General features: G+C 37.4%; 1 protein-coding gene across 3 annotated transcripts in view; it reads right to left on the bottom strand.

Moving 5' to 3' along the window:
• VPS13A (vacuolar protein sorting 13 homolog A) overlaps positions 1-19,239 on the bottom strand; it is a 263,707-nt gene that overhangs the window by 141,417 nt on the left and 103,051 nt on the right. For all 3 annotated transcript variants that reach the window (XM_049897014.1, XM_049897015.1, XM_049897017.1), the window contains exons 21-23: positions 18,484-18,616; positions 15,663-15,780; positions 7,618-7,756 (exon numbers count right to left, since the gene is read on the bottom strand). In XM_049897014.1, coding sequence (XP_049752971.1) covers positions 7,618-7,756; positions 15,663-15,780; positions 18,484-18,616 — 390 coding nt within the window. The remainder of the gene's footprint in view (positions 1-7,617; positions 7,757-15,662; positions 15,781-18,483; positions 18,617-19,239) is intronic.

Below are 19,239 nucleotides of genomic sequence, written 5' to 3'. Positions count from 1 at the left end.
TACACAGAGCCGTTCAAGACATCAGGAAGGAAATGAGACAATACGCAGAACAAGCCAAGGAACACACAGACAAAGCAACTGAATACATTAGAAAGATTACTCAGAAACGTAATGAAAAGTTTAATAAACTAGAAAAATCCATACACATTCAGCAATCAGAAATTCAGAAGATTAACAATAAAATGACAGAAGTAGACAACTCAATAGAAAGTCAGAGAAGCAGAATTGAGCAAGTTGAAGCTAGAATTTCTGAACTCAAAGATAAATCACTTGGCACTAATATATTTGAAAAAAAACCAGATAAAAGGATTTTAAAAAATGAAGAAACCTTAAGAATCATGTGGGACTCTATCAAGAGAAATAACCTACGAGTGACTGGAGTACCAGAACAGGGAGGGACAACACAAAATACAGAGAAAAGTGTTGAAGATTTGCTGGCAGAAAACTTCCCTGATACTGTGAAAGATGAGAAGATATCTATCCAAGATGCTCATTGAACCCCACATAAGGTAGATCTTAAAAGAAAGTCACCAAGACATATTATAATCAAACTTGCCAAAACCAAAGATAAAGAGAGAATTACAAGAGCAGCGAGGGATAAACGAAAAGGCACCTACAAAGGTGAGCCAATAAGAAGAAGCTCAGACTACTCGGCAAAAACCATGCAGGCAAGAAGGCAATGGGATGACATATTTAAAAAACTGAAGGAAAAAAATTGCCTGCCAAGAATCTTATATCCAGCAAGACTGTCTCTTAAATATGAAGGTAAAATTAAGACATTTCCAGATAAACACAAGTTTAGGGAATTCGTAAAAACCAAACCAAAACTACAAGAAATACTACAGGGAGTTCTTTGGTTAGAAAATCAATATTATCAGCTATCAACCCAAGACTAGAAAACTGGGCAGAGCAACCAGAAGTCAACCCAGACGGGGAAATCCAAAAAAACAAAGCAAGATTATAAAAAAAAAAAAGGCTCAAAACACGGTAACAGCAATGTTATTATACAAAAGAAGACAACATTAGAATAATAAAGAGGGACTAAGAAATGTAATCATACACCTTCCATATAGAGAGGAAGCTATGGTGATACAAAGAAATAAAAGTTAGGTTGAAATTTAGAAAAACAGGGGTAAATAATAAGATAACCACAAAGGAGACAAACTATCCTACTCATCAAAATAAAACACAAGAAAAAAATGGACACTCACCAGAAACAAAATCAACAACAACAAATATGAGGAAAGGCCAATATATAAAGATAATCTACTCAGCACATAAAATTAACTGGGGAAAAGAAACTGTCAACAACACACAAAAAAAGATATCAAAATGATAGCACTAAATTCATACCTATCCAAAATTACCCTGAATGTAAGTGGGCTTAATGCACCAATAAAGAGACAGAGAGTAGCAGAATGCATTAAAAAACAAGATCTGTCTATATGCTGCCTACAAGAGACACATCTTAGACTTAGAGACACAAACTAAAACTCAAAGGATTGAAAAAGTATATCAAGCAAACAACAATCAAAAAAGAGCAGCAGCGGCAATATTAGTTTCTGACAAAATAGACCTTAAAGTTAAATCCATCAGAAAGGATAAGGAAGGACACTATATAATGATTAAAGGGACAATACACCAAGAAGATACAACCATATTCAATATTTACGCACCCAATGACAGGGCTGCAAGATACATAAAAGAAACTCTATCACCACTGAAAAGTGATATAGACAGCTCCACAATAATAGTAGGAGACTTCAAAACACCACCTTCGGGGAAGGACAGGGCATCCAGAAAGAAGCTTGATAAAGACACAGAAGATCTAAATGCCACAATCCACCAACTTGACCTCATAGACATATACAGAACTCCATCCAAGAGCTACCAAGTATACTTTCTTTTCTAGTGCACATGGAACATTCTTTGGAATAGACCACGTATTAGGTCATAAAGCAAGCCTTAGCAGAATCCAAAACACTGAAATATTACAAAGCATCTTCTCTGAGCATAAGGCCATAAAAATGGAAATCAATAATGGGAAAAGAAGTCAAACACTTGGAAACTGAACAATACCCTGCTGAAGAAAAGACTGGAGTATATAAGACATTACAGATGGAATAAAGAAATTCAGAGAATCCAATGAGAATGAAAACACTTCCTATCAGAACCTTTGGGACACAGCAAAAGTGTGCTCAGAGGCCAATTTACATCAATAAGTGCACACATCCAAAAAGAAGGGCCAAAATCAAAGAATTAAACCTACAACTTGAACAAATAGAAAGATAGCAACAAACGAAATCCACAGGCACCAGAAGGAAACAATTAATAAAAATTAGAGCTGAACTAAATGATAGAAAACAGAAAAACAACTGAAAGAATTAACAACACCAAAAGGTAGTTTTTTGAAAAAAACCAACAAAATTGATAAACCACTGGCCAACTGACAAAAGAAAAACAGGAGAGGGAGCAAATAACCCAAATAAGAAAAGAGATGAGTGATATTACAAAAGACCCAACCGAAATTAAAAGAATCATATCAGATTACTATGAGAAATTGTACTCTACCAAATTTGAAAACCTAGAAGAAATGGATGAATTCCTAGAAACACACTACCTACCTGAGCTAACACAAACAGAGGTAAAACAACTCAATAGACCCATAACAAAAGAAGAGATTGAAAAGGTTATCAAAAAAACTCCCAACAAAAAAAAGCCCTAGTCCCCACGGCTTCACTGCAGAGTTCTACCAAACTTTCAGAGAAGAGTTAACATCACTACTACTAAAGGTATTTCAGAGCATAGAAAAGGGGTGAATACTACCAAACTCATTCCATGAAGCCATCATATCTCTGATACCAAAACCAAGTAAAGACACCACAGGAAAAGAAAATTATAGACCTATATACATCATGAATGTAAGATGCAAGAATCCTCAACAAAATTCTAGCCAATGGAATTCAACAACGTATCAAAAAAATAATTCACCGTGACCAAGTGGGATTCATACCAGGTATGCAGGGATGGTTCAACATTAGAAAAACAATTAATGTAATCCACCACATAAATAAAACAAAAGATAAGAATCACATGATTTTATCCATTGATGCAGAAAAGGCATTTGACAAAGTTCAACACCCATTCATGATAAAAACTCTCAGCAAAACAGGAATAGAGGGAAAATTCCTCAACATAATAAAGGGCATCTATACAAAGCCAATAGCCAGCATCATCCTAAATGGAGACAGTCTGAAAGCATTCCCCTTGAGATCTGGAACCAGAGAAGAATGCCCTTTATCACTGTTCTTATTCAACATTGTGCTGGAGGTCTTAGCCAGAGCAATTAGGCTAGATAAAGAAATAAAGGGCATCCAGATTGGTAAGGAAGAAGAAAAAGTATCTCTATTTGCAGATGACATGATCTTCTACACAGAAAACCCTAAGGAATCCTCCAGAAAACTACTGAAACTAATTGAAGAGTTCAGCAGAGTATCGGGGACAAGATAAACATAAAAAAATCAGTTGGATTCCTCTACACAAACAAAAAGAACATCGAAGAGGGAATCACCAAATCAATGCCATTTACACTAGCCCCCAAGAAGATAAAACACTTAGGAATAAATCTTACCAGAGAGGTAAAAGACTTATACAAAGAACACTACACTACACTTCTGCAAGAAACCAAAAGAGACTTACATAAGTGGAAAAACATACCTTGCTCATGGACAGGAATACTTAACATTATAAAAATGTCTATTCTACCAAAAGCCATCTATACATTTAATGCAATTTCGATCCAAATCCCAAGGACATTCTTTAATGAGATGGAGAAACAAATCACCAACTTCATACAGAAGGGAAAGGGGCCCCAGATAAATAAGGCATTACTGAAAAAGAAGAACAGAGTGGGAGGCCTTACTCTACCTGATTTTAGAACCTATTATACCACCACAGTAGTCAAAACAGGCTGGTACTGGTACAACAACAGATACATGGACCAATGGAACACAATTGAGAATCCAGACATAAATCCATCCATATGAGCAGCTGATATTTGACAAAGGCCCCAAAACAGTTAACTGGGGAAAAGACAGTCTTTTTAACAAATGGTGTTGGCATAACTGGATATCTACCTGCAAAAAAATGAAACGAGACCCATACCTTACTCCATGCACAAAAACGAGCTCAAAATCAATCAAAGACATAAATATGAAATCTAAAACGAAAAAGATCATGGAAGAAAAAATAATAGGGACGATGTTAGGAGCCCTAATACACGGCATAAACAGTATACAAAACATTATTAAGAATACAGGAGAAAAACTAGATAACTGGGAGCTCCTAAAAATCAAACACCTATGCTCATCCAAAGACTTCACCAAAAGAGTAAAAAGACTACCTACAGACTGGGAAAAACTTTTTAGCTATGACATTTCCGATCAGCACCTGATCTCTAAAATCTACATGATACTGCAAAAACTCAACTGCAAAAAGACAAATTACCCAATTAAAAAATGGACAAAAGATACGAACAGACACTTAACTAAAGAAGACATTCAGGTAGCTAACAGATATATGAGGAAATGTTCACGATCATTAGAGAAACGCAAATCAAAACTACAATGAGATTTCATCTCTCTCCAACAAAGCTCGCATTAATCCAAAAAACACAAAATAATAAATGTTGGAGAGGCTGTGGAGACACTGGAACACTTACACACTGCTGGTGGGAACGTCAAATGGTATAACCACTTTGGAAATCGATTTGGCACTTCCTTAAAAAGCTAAAAATAGAACTACCATACTGTCCAGCGATCCCACCCCTCAGAATATATCCTAGAGAAATAAGAGCCTTTACATGAACAGATATATGCACACCCATGTTTACTGCAGCACTGTTTACAATAGCAAAAAGATGGAAGCAACCAAGGTGCCCATCAACGGATGAATGGATAAATAAATTATGGTATATTTACACAATGGAATACTATGCTTCAATAAAGAACAGTGAGGAATCTGTGAAACATTTCATAACATGGAGGAACCTGGGAGGCATTATGCTGAGTGAAATCAATCAGTTGCAAAAGGACAAATATTGTATAAGACCACTATTATAAGAACTTGAGAAATAGTTTAAACTGAGAAGAAAACATTCTTTTGTCGTTACGAGAGCAGGGAGGGACGGTGGGTGGGAGAGGGGTATTCACCAATTAGATAGTAGATAAGAACTACCTTAGGTGAAGGGAAAGACAGCACACAGTACAGGGGAGGTCAGCACAACTGGACTAATCCAAAAGCAAAGAAGTTCCCTGAATAAACTGAATGGTTCGAAGGCCAGTGTAGCAGGGGCAGGGGTTTGAGGACCATGATTTCAGGGGACATCTAAGTCAACTGGCATAATAAAATCTATTAAGAAAACATTCTGCATCCCACTTTGAAGAGTGGAGTCTGGGGTCTTAAACGCTAGCAAGCAGCCATCTAAGATGCATCAATTGGTCTCAACCCACCTAGATCAAAGGAGAATGAAGAACACCAAGGATACTAGGTAATTACGAGCCCAAGAGAGAGAAGGGGCCACATAAACCAGAGACTACATCATTTTGAGACCAGAAACACTAGATGGTTTCTGGCTATAACCGATGGCTGCCCTGACAGGGAACACAACAAAGAACCCCTGAGGGAGCAGGAGAGCAGTGGGATGCAGACCCCAAATTCTCATAGAAAGACCAGACTTAATGGTCTGACTCATACCAGAAGGACCCCAGTGGTCATGGCCCCCAGACCCTCTGTTAGCCCAGGACAGGAACCATTCCCGAAGCCAACTCTTCAGACATGGATTGGACTGGACAGTGGGTTGGAGAGGGATGCTGGTGAGGAGTGAGCTTCTTAGATCAGGTGGACACTTGAGATTATGTTGGCATCTCCTGCCTGGAGAGGAGATGAGAGGCAGAGGGGGTTAGAAGCTGGCAAAATGGACATGAAAAGAGAGAGTGGAGGGAGTGAGCAGTAATTGAGAGTATGTAGCAAGGTTTGGGTAGCAAGGTGTATATAAGTTTTTATGTGACTGACTGGATTTGTAAATTTTCACTTAAAGCACAATAAAAATTATAAAAAAAAAAGAGAAATGAAGTTATGATACATGCTACAACATGGATGAACCCTGAATGCATGCTGAGTGACATAAAAAAAGTCAGACACAAAAGGAAAAATATTATTATGATCCCACTTATATGAAGTATCTAGAATGGGCAAAAGCATAGAAACCAAAGTTTATTAGTGGTTACCAGGGGCAGGTAGAAGGGGAAAATGGGGAGTTACTGCTTAAGGGCCGTTGAGTTTCTGTCGAGGGTGATGAAAAAATTTGGAAACAGACAGTGGTGATGGTTGCACAATATGGCGAATGTAATTAATGTCACTTAACTAAACATGTAAAAATGGTTGGAATAGCAAATGTTTTGTTGTACATATTTTAACACAATTAAAAAAAAAAGAGAATGTGAAAAGGCAAGCCACAGGGTGGAGAAAATATCTGCAACATGTAACTCCAATGGGCTTGTATACAGAATATACAAAGAAATTCTATAGATCTATAAGAAAAAGACAGATAATCCAACAGAAAAAAGGACAGAAGGGTTTATCCAGCATTTCACAAAATCGTATATCCAAATGGTCAGTGAACATATGAAAAAATGCTCAACATTATATAAGTACATACCTAGTAAACCAAAAAAAAACCAAACCCACTGCTGTCGAGTTGATTCCAACTCCTAGCGACCCTATAGGACAGAGGAGAACTGCCCCACAGAGTTCCCAAGGAGCGCCTGGCGGATTTGACCTGCTGACCCTTTGGTTAGCATCCGTAGCAATTAACCACTGTGCCATCTAGTAGAACGCCCAAAGTAAAGAAAACCGATAATACCAAACACGGCAAGGATGTAGTGCAATTGGAACTCTCATATACTGATGGTAGGAATGTAAATTACTATTACATACTTTAGGAAATGGTTTAGTGTTATTTTGTAAAATTTGGACCTATGTACACTTTCTAATCCAGCCATTTCACTGCTGAGTATACACCCAACAGAAATGTGTACTCATGTGCACTATAAGTCATATACACAAATATCCACAGCAGCATTATCCTTAACTGCCAAAACTGCAAACAATCCAAATGTCCATCGATAGTGGAACACAAAAATATACTGTGGTATATTCATAAAAGTGAGTATTATATAGCAATAAAAATAGAAGAGTAAAGAGCTTACATACATATATAAATATACATACACATATATGTGTATGAGCATTTGCGTTTAGTATATGCCATAAACATTTTATGTAAACTACAGAAGCAGAGGTTAACAATGTTACCACTGGAGAGAGGGTCGTGGCTGGACAAGCAAGAAAAGATAAGACTCACTCATTTTATACATTTGTTTACTATTTTCACTTATTATCATGTCATCAATTTCTTTTTTCAAAATGTGATTTTTGAACAGTCTATTCAAAATGATTGCCATATTATTTTATCTGAAATTTCTGTGATTGTTTCAAATATTATTTCCAGAGTTCCTTTTTTAATTCACATTTTTATTAATTTTGAAAGCAACAAACCTCAACTGATTTAGCAGGGTCAGATACATCAGGTGCAGGTTCAGGTTTTGGAATGCTTTCAACTAATTCCATAATCCCTTGCAGTTTTTTATCCGAGACTCGTAAAGAAATGAGAGGTAACTTTCCAAAAATCTTGAATCTGTTTCAAAAAGACAGAAATCATTGTAAAGCAACTGTCATTATAATTTAAGTGCATTAAACAAAAAGAAGACTGTTCCTCTGAAATTACTCAAATATAATAAATGTAATTTTAGGCATTAAAAATTATCCACATAGTCCATGACCCAAATTACCCCCCAATCTCTACTCCAATGTCCATCTTATCTTACTGACCAGTCTCAACAGATAAGCTAACCTCATCACATTCCCAAGGCTTATTTTTTGATGTCATTACATTTATTGTCCCACTATTATTTGCCAATTACAGCTGACGCTTAATATTTATCAAGTGCTTACTATGTGATAGGCACTGTGCAAAGTACTTTATATGAATTACTGTAAGTTGCCCTCACAAACTATAAAGGCAGACAACCTATTTCTGTCTCCCATTTATAGATAAGGAAAATAAGGTTTAGCATGTTCAAGTAACTTATCCAAGAGATTATATTTCTAAAACCATGATCAAAAACCAGATCTGAGTGTTTTATTACTTTATTCTTTTAACTGCATTAGCAGTCTCCTTGCTTACAGATGCAAAATAAAGATTTAAAGAGAGATGGACATTAAAGAGAGAAAAAGTTTTTATTCACCATTTTTATGCCTGGATTTTTTCCTAAAACTGACTTTTCCAAATTACACACATTGACTACTGAGGTTATCTTTCTAAAAATATAACTGAATTCCTACAAAAGTCTACAAGTTTCTTTCACCTACAATAGCCTAGATATTTAGAGTTAATCCCAGGCATCCTGGTTGAACTTAGTTACACATTACGGATCAGTCCTATTACTGTAGCTAATCTTTTCGACTGTCAGTTTGTTGCACTGTGGTGGCTTGCTTGTTGATATGGTGCTGGAAGTTATGCCACTGGTATTTCAAATACCTGCAGGGCGACCCATGTTGGGGAGGTTTCAGTGAAGCTTCCACACTAAGACAAGCTAGGAAAAAAAACCTGGCAATCTAATTCTGAAAAAATTGGCTAGTGAAAACCTCATGAATAACAGTGGAAGCAACACTGAAGGATTCTATGCTCTGGCGGGGCCGTGGCTAAACATTCAGCCAAAAAGTCGGCAGTTTGAATCCACCAGCCGCTCCTTGGAAACCGTATGGGGCAGTTCTACTCTGCCAGCAGTTCAAATCCACCAGCCACTCCTTGGAAACCCTACAGGGTAATTCTACTCGGTCCTACAGGGTCACTATGAGTCAGAATCTACTCGATGACAACGGGTTTAGTATTTGTTTTTTTATGCACTAAAAATTCAACAACACAGAAAGCATCGAAAGAAGATAGAAGGAATACAGAGAGTCACTGTGCCAAAAAGAATTGGTCAACATTCAACCAAACCATATCAGGAAGTAGCATATGATTAAGAACCAATGTTACCAAAGGAAGAAGTCCAAGCTGCACTGAAGGCACTGACAATACTGTCCAATACAGTGCCAGAAGATGAGCCCCTCAGATTGGAGGGCACTCAAAATATGACTGAGAATGAGCTGCCTCATCAAAGCAGAGTCGACCTTAATGATGTGGATGGAGTGAAGATTTTGGGACCTTCATTTGCTGATGGGGCATGACTCAAAATGAGAAGAATCTGCTGCAAACGTCCTTTGATAATTGGAATGTGGAATGTACAAAGTATGAATCAAGGAAAATTGGAAGCTGTCAATAATAACATGAAACACTTGAAGATCGATATTTAAGATGGTTAAAGTTGTGTGTCAACTTGGCTGGGCCATGATTCTCAGTGGTTTGCCCATTATGATACAATTTGGCAGTTAGGTAATGATATAATCAACTCCAAGATGAGATCTGCTATGAGAAGCTAATCAGTTGAAAAGGAGTTTCCTTGGGGGTGTGGCCTGCCTCCAGTATGTAAATGAATGGTCCAACAAGGCTCTCGCTCTGGATCTTGCATCTGATTCATCCTCATCTGACTTCCAGTTCCTGGGACTCAAGCTAGCAGTTTACATGCTGATCTCGGGATTCATCGGTCTCCACAACCTGTGAGCCAGTGTCAGCTGTCTGACCTGCCAATCTTGGGTTTGTCAGCCACTGAAGCTACGTAAGTCAGCAGAAGCCTCCAGCCTGACACCTGACCGATGGACTCGAGACTTGCCAGCCTCTACAACTGTGTGAGCCATTTCCCTGAGATAAATCAATCTCTCTCTCTCTCTCTCTCTATATATATAGATACACTTCACTGATTTTACTTCTCTAGAGAACCCAGCCTAAGACAATATCATAGGCATTAGTGAGTTGAAATGGACTAGTATTGGCCATTTTGAATTGGACAATCATATAGTCTACTGTGCTGGGAATGACAAACTGAAGAGGAATGGTGTTGCATTCATCAACAAAAAGAACATTTCAAGATCTATCCTGAAAGACAATGCTGTCAGTAATGGGATAATCTGCATACACTTACAAGAAAGCCCGGCATTGATAATCATGGTGATTGGAATGTGAAAGTTGGAAACAAGGAAGAAGGATTAGCAGCTAGAAGAAATGGTCTTGGTGATAGAAACAATGTGGGAGATCACATGATAAATTTTGCAAGATTAACAACCTATTGATTAAAAATACCTTTTTTCAACACCATACACAATGACTATGCATGTAGACCTCACCAGACAGAACACACAGTAATCTAATCCACTATATCTGTGGAAAGCAATGGTGAAGCTCAATATCATCAGTCAGAACAAGGCGAGGGGCCAAAAGCAGAGCAGACCATCAATTACTCATATGCAAGTTCAAGTTAAAGCTCAAGAAAATTAAAACGAGTCCACATGAGCCAAGATATAACCTTGAATACATCCCACCTAAATTTAGAGATCATTTCAGTACTAGATTTGATGCACTGAATAAATAGACTAAGACCAGACAGCCTGTGAAATGACATCAAGGACATCATACATGAAGAAAGCAAAAAGTCATTAAATAGAAATAAAATGGAAAAAAAGAACAAAATGGATGTCGTAAAAGGCTCTGAAACTTGCCCTTGAATGCAGACTATCTAAAGGAAAAGGAAGAAATTATTAAGTAAAAGGGTTGAACAGAAGATAACAAAAGGCAACTAGAAGACAAAGTAAAGTATTATAATGAAATCTGCAAAGCCCTGGAGTTAGAAAATCAAAAGGAAAGAACACGCTCAGCGTTTCTCAAGGAGAAAGAACTGAAGAAAAAATTCAAGCCTCGAGTTGCAATACTGAAGGATTCTATGAGCAAAATACTGAACAACACAGGAAGCATCAAAAGATAAAAATACACAAAGTCACTGTACCAAAAAGAATTGGTTGACCTTCAACCATTTCAGGAGGTAGCATATAATCAAGAACCAATGGTACTGAAGGAAGAAGTCCACGCTGCACTGCAGACACTGGCGGAAAACCAGGCTCCAGGAAATGATGGAATACCAATGGAGATGTTTCAACAAACGAATGCAACACTTGAAGCACTCACTCATCTATGTCAAGAAATTTGTGGGACAGCTACCTGGCCAACTAACTGGAAGAGCTCCATATTTGTGCCATTCCAAAGAAAGGTGATCCAACAGAACACGGAAATTATCTAACAATATCATTAATATCACATGCAAGTGAAATTATGCTAAAGGTAATTCAAAAGCAGTTGCATTGAGAGGAAACTGCCAGAAATTCAAGCTGGATTCAGGAGAGGATGTGGAACGAGGGATATCATTACTGATGTCAGATGGATCTTGGCTGAAAGCTCAGAATATCAATATAACCTGCGTTTTACTGACTATGCAAAGGCATTCGACTATGGGGATCATAACAAATTATGGATAACATTGCAAAGAATGTTAATTCCAGAACACTTAATTGGGCTCATGTGAAACCTGTATATAGGCCAAAAAGCAGTTGTTTGAACAGAACAAGGGGATACTACGTGGTTTAAAATCAGGAAAGGTGTGCAAGAGGGTTGTATCCTTTCACCATACTTATTCGATCTGTATGCTGAGTAAACAATCCAAGAAGCTGAACTATATGAAGAAGACTGCAGCTTCAGGATTGGATGAAGGCTCATTAACAACCTGCAATATGCAGATGACACAACTTTGCTTGCTGAAAGTGAAGAGGACTTGAAGTACTTACTGATGAAGATCAAAGCCTACCTCAACATAAAGAAAACAAAAATCCTTACAAATGGACAAATAAGCAACACCCTGACAAATGGAGAAAATATTGAAGTTATCAAGGATTTCATTTTACTCAGATCCACAACTAACGCCCATGAGAGCAGCAGTCAAGTAATCGAACAACGCATTGCACTGGGCAAATCTGCTGCAAAAGACCTCTTCGAAGTGTTAAAAACCAAAGATATCACCTTGAGGGCTGAAGTGTACCTGACCCAAGCCATACTATTTTCAATCACCTCATATGCTGCAATAACTGGACAATGAATAAGGAAGAATTGACTCCTTTAAGTTACAGTGTTGACAAAGAATACTGAATATACCATGGACTGCCAGAACAAACAAATCTGTCTTGGAAGAACCACAGCTAGGATGCTTCTTAGAAGTGAGAATGGGGAGACCTCATCTCACATACTGTGGACATGTTATCAGGAGGGACCAGTCCCTGGAGAAGGACATCATGCTTGGTAGAAGGTCAGCGAAAAAGAGGAAGACCCTCAACGAGATGGACTGACACTGTTGTTGCAACGATGAGCTCAAATATAGCAACAATTGTGAGGATGGTGCAGGACCAGGCAGTGTTTCATTCTGTTGTACAAAGGGTCACTATGACTCAGAACCAACTCAACAGCATCTACTAACAACAACAACCGTCTTTTAAATTTCTTTAAATATGCAAGTTGTATAACCTAAACGTGATGTGTGCCAAAAGAATACCACCTACCATATATATATCACAGAACCTCCTTTAATTTCCCTTATTCAGCTTAAACTTCGAATGAAGATGTCTTACACTTGTAGAGTTTCAGGATTTTATATAATGAATTTATACTGCTCATGACTTAAAAAAATTAAAATCAAATTACCTCTTAGATTTCATCTTTATAAATCATTATAGTATCTTGCCTGTGATTATCTTAGTCACAGTTCTCTGGTCCTAGCCTACAGCCATTTTAGCATGATTAGGGTACTATCTAAAATGCCTTTCCTGATGTATTTTCAATTTTATTGGTCTTGTTTGGCTCCAACACACTGGACCAGGGGTTGGCAAACTACAGCTGTGGGTCAAATCCAGTTTGCTGCCTCTTTTTATAGATAAAGTGTTATTGGAACACAGTCATTTCCACATTGTTGATGCCAGGTTTTGTGCTACCACAGCAGAGTTGAAGAGTTGTGACAGAGGCCATATGGCCTTCTTACATAAAATATTTATTACCTGCCCCTTGATAGAAAAAGTTTGCCAACCCCTACACTGAATTAATATCTCTCACAATGTCACATCACATTTCATTATCTATACATAAAGATTTTTAAATTAGCTATCATAATTCCGATAGCACTATCATAATTCCTGGTGAACTATATTTCCCGCATCATAGGACACAAATCTCCCCTACTGATAGAGCAAGTGCAAAGCAAAATAAAATACCTTTCTCTTCCCTCAGAAGAAAATCACCTCCTTTTTTCTGGTACCTGTAACTTCCTAAATTGTAGTATACTTGCCAACCAAGAAAGAAAATTCTTTATACGATGTTAAAAAGTAAAAATAAAAAGGCCATTCATACTCATGTTTACCATAGGAAACCACACACATCTTTGCTCTTTATCATCACAGGCTGAGAAGCTTTACAAGAAATATCGCTGTTATTGCTAGCTGCTACTGAGTCCCTCTGACTCATGGCCGCCCCTTGTATAACAGAGTGAAATGTTGCCAGGTCCTGCATCATCTTCATGATTGCTGGTATGCTCGAGTCCATTGTTACGGCCACTGTGTATTTTCAGTGCTTTCCAGGCACATCTTCCAGCACTATATTGGACAAAATTTTGTTGTGATCCGCAGGGTTTTCACTGGGTACTTTTTTGAAGTAAACTGCCAGGCCTTTCTTCCTCCTTTGTCTTAGTCTGAAAGCTATACTAAAACTTGTCTACCATGGGTGACCCTGCTGGTATTTGAAATACCAGTGGCATAATTCCCAGCATCATAGCAACATGCAAGCCACCACAGTATGACAAACTGATAGACTGGTGGAGGACAAGAAATAGTAAACAGTAAACGGGCAGGAAGACATCTGGTAAGGAACAAAAGAACATAAGCCTTGCCTTTGTGTAATTATGAAAAACAACAGAATGTACAGGATGGCTTTCTTTCCTTCTCTCCCTTAATCCAAATTTCTGGCATCCCTCTACCTAAAGACTCTCAGAATCCATTATGATTTTCTAGGAAAAGAAAGCCTAGGAGAATAAGATTTGGGACTCTGGACAATGTTTGCTAGAGAAGAGACTCCCCATATGTTAAAATTTTGTCATCAAAGAAGGCTATGAGTTTCATTTAAGTCTTTCTCTTCCACATGGTAAGAGTAGTAAGAACCGTATGGGAAAAGGCCAGGCAGCCCCTACTTCTCTTTCCTTCTTCCTCCTACACTTAACTAAGCATGAAGCTTTAAGCACTACCCTCTGAGCATTCTCTTGTTGTTCTCCTACTAACAACTCTCCTGGCGCTGTTTGGGAGTTGTCAGATGAGTGTTTGCTTATATCTTTAAATAGATCTGTGGCTTGGGTTTGAATGTTGGCAGGGGACAGACAAGGCTAGCTTTAGTCTAAAACTATTCAGGCCTAAATCAGATAAATGATCCAGTCTAGTTCAACAGAGTTCTCTCCTTGTGGGTTCCTGGAGCCACAGCTTCAGTAAACAGTAAAGATTATTCTGCTACGCAACAGCCAACCTCTCTTAGGGACCTTGAGTGTAGAAGGTGACTCACTGTAGGCACAATTTCCTAGCCACAGCATCTAACAGCACCCCAATCTCACTCAGGTATTTTTTAATTCAACATAGTCTACAAGCAAGAACATCAAAATTTCCCCTTCAGTCGACCACAGTCCTGAACCTCTCTTCTTCTACTCCCTAGCATGATTACCATTACAATTAGTTACAAGACAATAATCCAGTGTCTTGGACTCTGAGAGTTATCTGGTAGTGGTAAGCATACAAAATAAATGGGAGGTTTACCTTATTAAGTGCAGAGATTAATTAAAACTGAGACTGGTTAAGAACTATATTAAAATTCTTCTTGGTCCGGGGTTAGTGAAACTGTATCTCATACAGAAATTTTAACATATAATTCAAAATAAGTGTATTAGCAAACCACTGTTACTAATATTTATTGAACAAATCAACCAACATATAAGTGAATGGAACTATTTATATTAACCCAACCAGGCAATTCCATTTTGATTTTTTTTCATATTTTCACATCTCTGAAATTAGAGTAAACCTTAATGACTTATATTAATCACTATAAACCCGACTCAAGTCCAGTATTTAAGATTTGTATTTACTTCTACCAGTCCACTTGGGAAACTTAAAATCTGAGAGCGGTTCAAAATTTCTCTGCTTGAGCTGTTGTGTTACTACACAGCAAACCAAGACAGGTTCACTGGAGAGAGTTTTTCTCCTTCCCTCTTGCTGTCCCTTTTCCCATTTATTTCTTTTCCACCATTACACTAATGGTGCCATCCTTGGGGGACCTAATTTTATTCAGGGAACTCCTATTAGTTTTCCTATACCAGACTTTTTTTTCTTTTTTTAAGTGAAGCATAAAGTTAGTGATATATCTTATAATATCTTAACAGTCAATGAAATACAGTACTTCCTTAGTTACAAAATTACTGAGAAAATCAACAATCACATGGAATAGGCAATACATACTTAAAAAAAAAAAAAATACATACTTAGGCATCCTTAAATCTGTGACAACCATGGCCTTAGAAAGTTCCACGTTGAACTGCATAGGTATCAAAATATGCTGTGTAGATACATTGAGTTTTCGTGCTTCTTTCCAGTTATCACCTAAGTACAGAAAACTGCATATTTATCACATGTAAAATTTGAAAAACACACAAGACTTAAAATTACTAACAACACTTCACAGTCACACATGGGGGGACTCTAACTGCTCCTAATATCACATTCCCAGGTACTCACGAGCTGCAGGTAAACTTTTTTCCCTTTCATCATTTTTCTTCTGTTCTTTCACAGGACTTTATGGTTTAATAGGAAAATACTTACAAAAAAAAAAAAATTTCCACTACTTATCCACTGACATTCACCACACCAATCAGATACCTTACCTAACCAACGTGGCTGTAAGGTAATAACGTAGAAGGTAGAAGAAAGTGAAATTCTTTAGTGATAACTGATAAAACTATCACCCATGATTTATAACTGGCATTCCTCTAGGCAAAATTTAAACCTTCCTTTAATCCTCACGACAGCCCTATTAATGATGTATAATAATCCCATTTTAGAAAACAGACTCAGAAGAACTGATTGCTTGCCTATGATCAAAAGGCTAATTAATGGCAAAGCTGAAATTTTCACCCAGGTCAGCTAACATGGGACCCTACGACAATAGTCCCTGCAGTGACACAAGCCTGAATGTTCAGGAAGTAATGGTTAAATAACTGACAGCAGAGCCGCAGGACATTATCTACACAAGAAGATCATGAATTCAAGTGCTCAAAACAATGCTAGCAAATAAAGGAAAAATCAGGATACAAAACTAGTAAATCACGTAAACAATGAATTCACGAGTACACATGAAACTACACAGGCACGTCCTGTACACTCAGAGGGACATAGCTGAAAAAGATACTAAAAGGATATACGACAAAATAGTCACAGTATTTGTATCTGAACAGTAAGATAAAGGATCATCTTTTTTTTTATTGTCTAAATTTTCCACAATGGGCATATATTACCTTTATGGTTAGAAAAAAAATTAATATATAAAAAAAATTCACGGGATTTATATAATGTCAAGCATTTTCCTAAGGAGCCCAGGTGGCACAATGGTTCAGCGCTTGCCTGCTAGCCGAAAGGTCAGGGGTTCAAAGGCATCAGAGACTCCATGGAAGAAAAGATCTGGCAATCTCCTCCTGTAAAGACTACAGCCTAGGAAACCCTATAGGGCAGTCCTACTCCGACGTATGGGGTCACTATGAGTCGGAATCAACTTACGGCACACAACAACAAAAACGCATTTTCATATGCATTATCTCATTTGAATCTAATAATCCTATGAGTCAGATAAAATCCTCACTCAAGAAAAACCAAGGCCAGGAAAGATTAAACTCTTGGAGATAGGTGATAAAATTAACTTTATTACAATTTTTAAATTTCCACCAGTATGGAGATAAATTAAATATTTCCTTCACTTCCTATTTTACGAATTAAAAAAATAAGATGTTTAGAAGCATGTGTTTCAGTATTTATCAAGACAGTCTATGTCAAACAAGTATACAAAGTAACTACAGCGTCAAAAAGCCCTGCTCAATAAAAGATGCAATGATTTAAGAATGGTTAATGCTTACTGAAAACAACTCCAAAGAAGCCATTTAATAAACAATAATGTTCAGATAATAACTATGAAATACATTAAAATTTCTTTCCAAAAGCATCTCAATATCTTAAATAATAATTTAGGTATGGTTCACGGACTTGAAAAACTAGTGACCAAATGTATCATTCAAACGTACCAAAATATAGTTATTTAATTCCCTGAAATAAATTTATGGACTTCCTCTAAAAACAATTTACATTTACCACCTTCCATACCAACTGGGAGACGTGAAAAATAGAAAGTCAAGTTCATTTCCTTAAAGCAAATATAATTAGAGAAATAAAACCAAAATGCTCCAGTCATATACAATTGTAATAGCCACTACTGTAGATTCTCACTGCTTCTGCTTTTATCAATTACTTAGATAATTAAATTTTTACCATAGACATACAGAGCAAGATCTCAAACTCTGTTGAATTATCTGAATGTTCACTAACACTTTAGGAATTCAGAAGCAGTACGGCACAGTGAAAGAGGGGTGAATTAGACTGGGCTCTATTACTACTTTAGTGGCTCTTGTCAAGTGAAATTCTGACTCTGTTGACCTGACCTAAAAAAACTAGAACTGAATTAGAGACTCCTATCTGGTAGATCAAAGTGAATGGGGTACAGGTGTGCCTAAGATAGTTACCTTCCTCAGTCAGTGTGTGGCTATCTATGGCCTGGGGCTGTCAAGAGCTCCTAGGCTGTTCGCATCCGGCATCGAGCAGCCTCTTCTGGTTACTCCAGTGCATCACACAACTATCATTTTCAATTTGTGCCAGTGTTTTCCAACCTTGATGAAAGGTTGGAACACTGCTCTAGATCAGAATTTCTCAGCCTCAGTACTAACACTTTGGGCCAGGTAGGTCTTTGTTGTAGAGGACTGCCTGTGCATCATACGTTATTCAGCAGTATCCCTGGTCATACCCACAAATGCCCCTCATACCGTGACGGTGAAAAATGGCTCCAGACATTAACAAATGTTTCCTGGGAGATAAAATCACTCATAGTTGAGAATCACTGGTCTAAATAACATTTACTATCACTTCTCATTAAAAAATAAAAAAGCTAATGAAACATTTAGGATGAAGGTCTTCACAGAAATTATCTCAAAACCTAATTCATCATTTCAGCAAAATCAATCAATACATAACGCGTTTCATACTTACCAGCTCTGCTGTAAAGCAGCTGTATGCTTGTAAGCTGAATATCAAATGTATCATAAGCTCTACGCATTATCTCTTCAAGACTGGCCTCACCTGGTTTTACATCTGGTAATTCCGAACGATTTTTACTTGTCACCTTAAAGATAATTTTAACAGCTTAGACTATCTAAAATACTTCAAATTAGAAAGTTTTTAATCTTTCAGAGACATATTATAAAAACTTGAGAAGACAAGCTCATAAGCTGACATACATTAAAAGGCTGTTAGAAATGTCCTTATTCATGAAAGATATTTAAGAAAATCAGATATAAAGTGAATTTTACATATTAAATTATATTTTCCATTTATTTATATTAAAAGAGAGGAACCAAGTCAGTGGTGGAGAATGATACATCTACAAATTCTTAAAGTCTGATAAGAAGCTTTTTCATTAAAAGCAAGATCAAGGGACAAACTTAGATTCCAAAATGTTTCTATGGCACAATGACAGGTATGTAGATAGCTTCATACTAAGCAGTAGAAGGGCCCAGGATTAGGTATTAAGAGAGCTGAATTTTGTTCCAACTGTGCCGTTTATATGACCCCAGGCAAGTCATATTTGTAGTCCCCTCTTTCTTGGCATACCACAAACATAAAGCTGTTGCCATCAGGTCAATTCTGACTCATGGCAACCCCACGAGTTACAGAGTAGAACTGCTCCATAAGGTTTTCTTGGCTGTAATCTTTATGGAAGGAGATCACTAGGCCTTTCTTCTGCGG

The sequence above is a fragment of the Elephas maximus genome, chromosome 9 (genome assembly GCF_024166365.1).
Source record: "Elephas maximus indicus isolate mEleMax1 chromosome 9, mEleMax1 primary haplotype, whole genome shotgun sequence".
Lineage (NCBI taxonomy): Eukaryota > Metazoa > Chordata > Mammalia > Proboscidea > Elephantidae > Elephas > Elephas maximus.
Note: the sequence above shows the minus strand (reverse complement) of the source record. Positions and strands in the feature narration are given on the sequence as shown.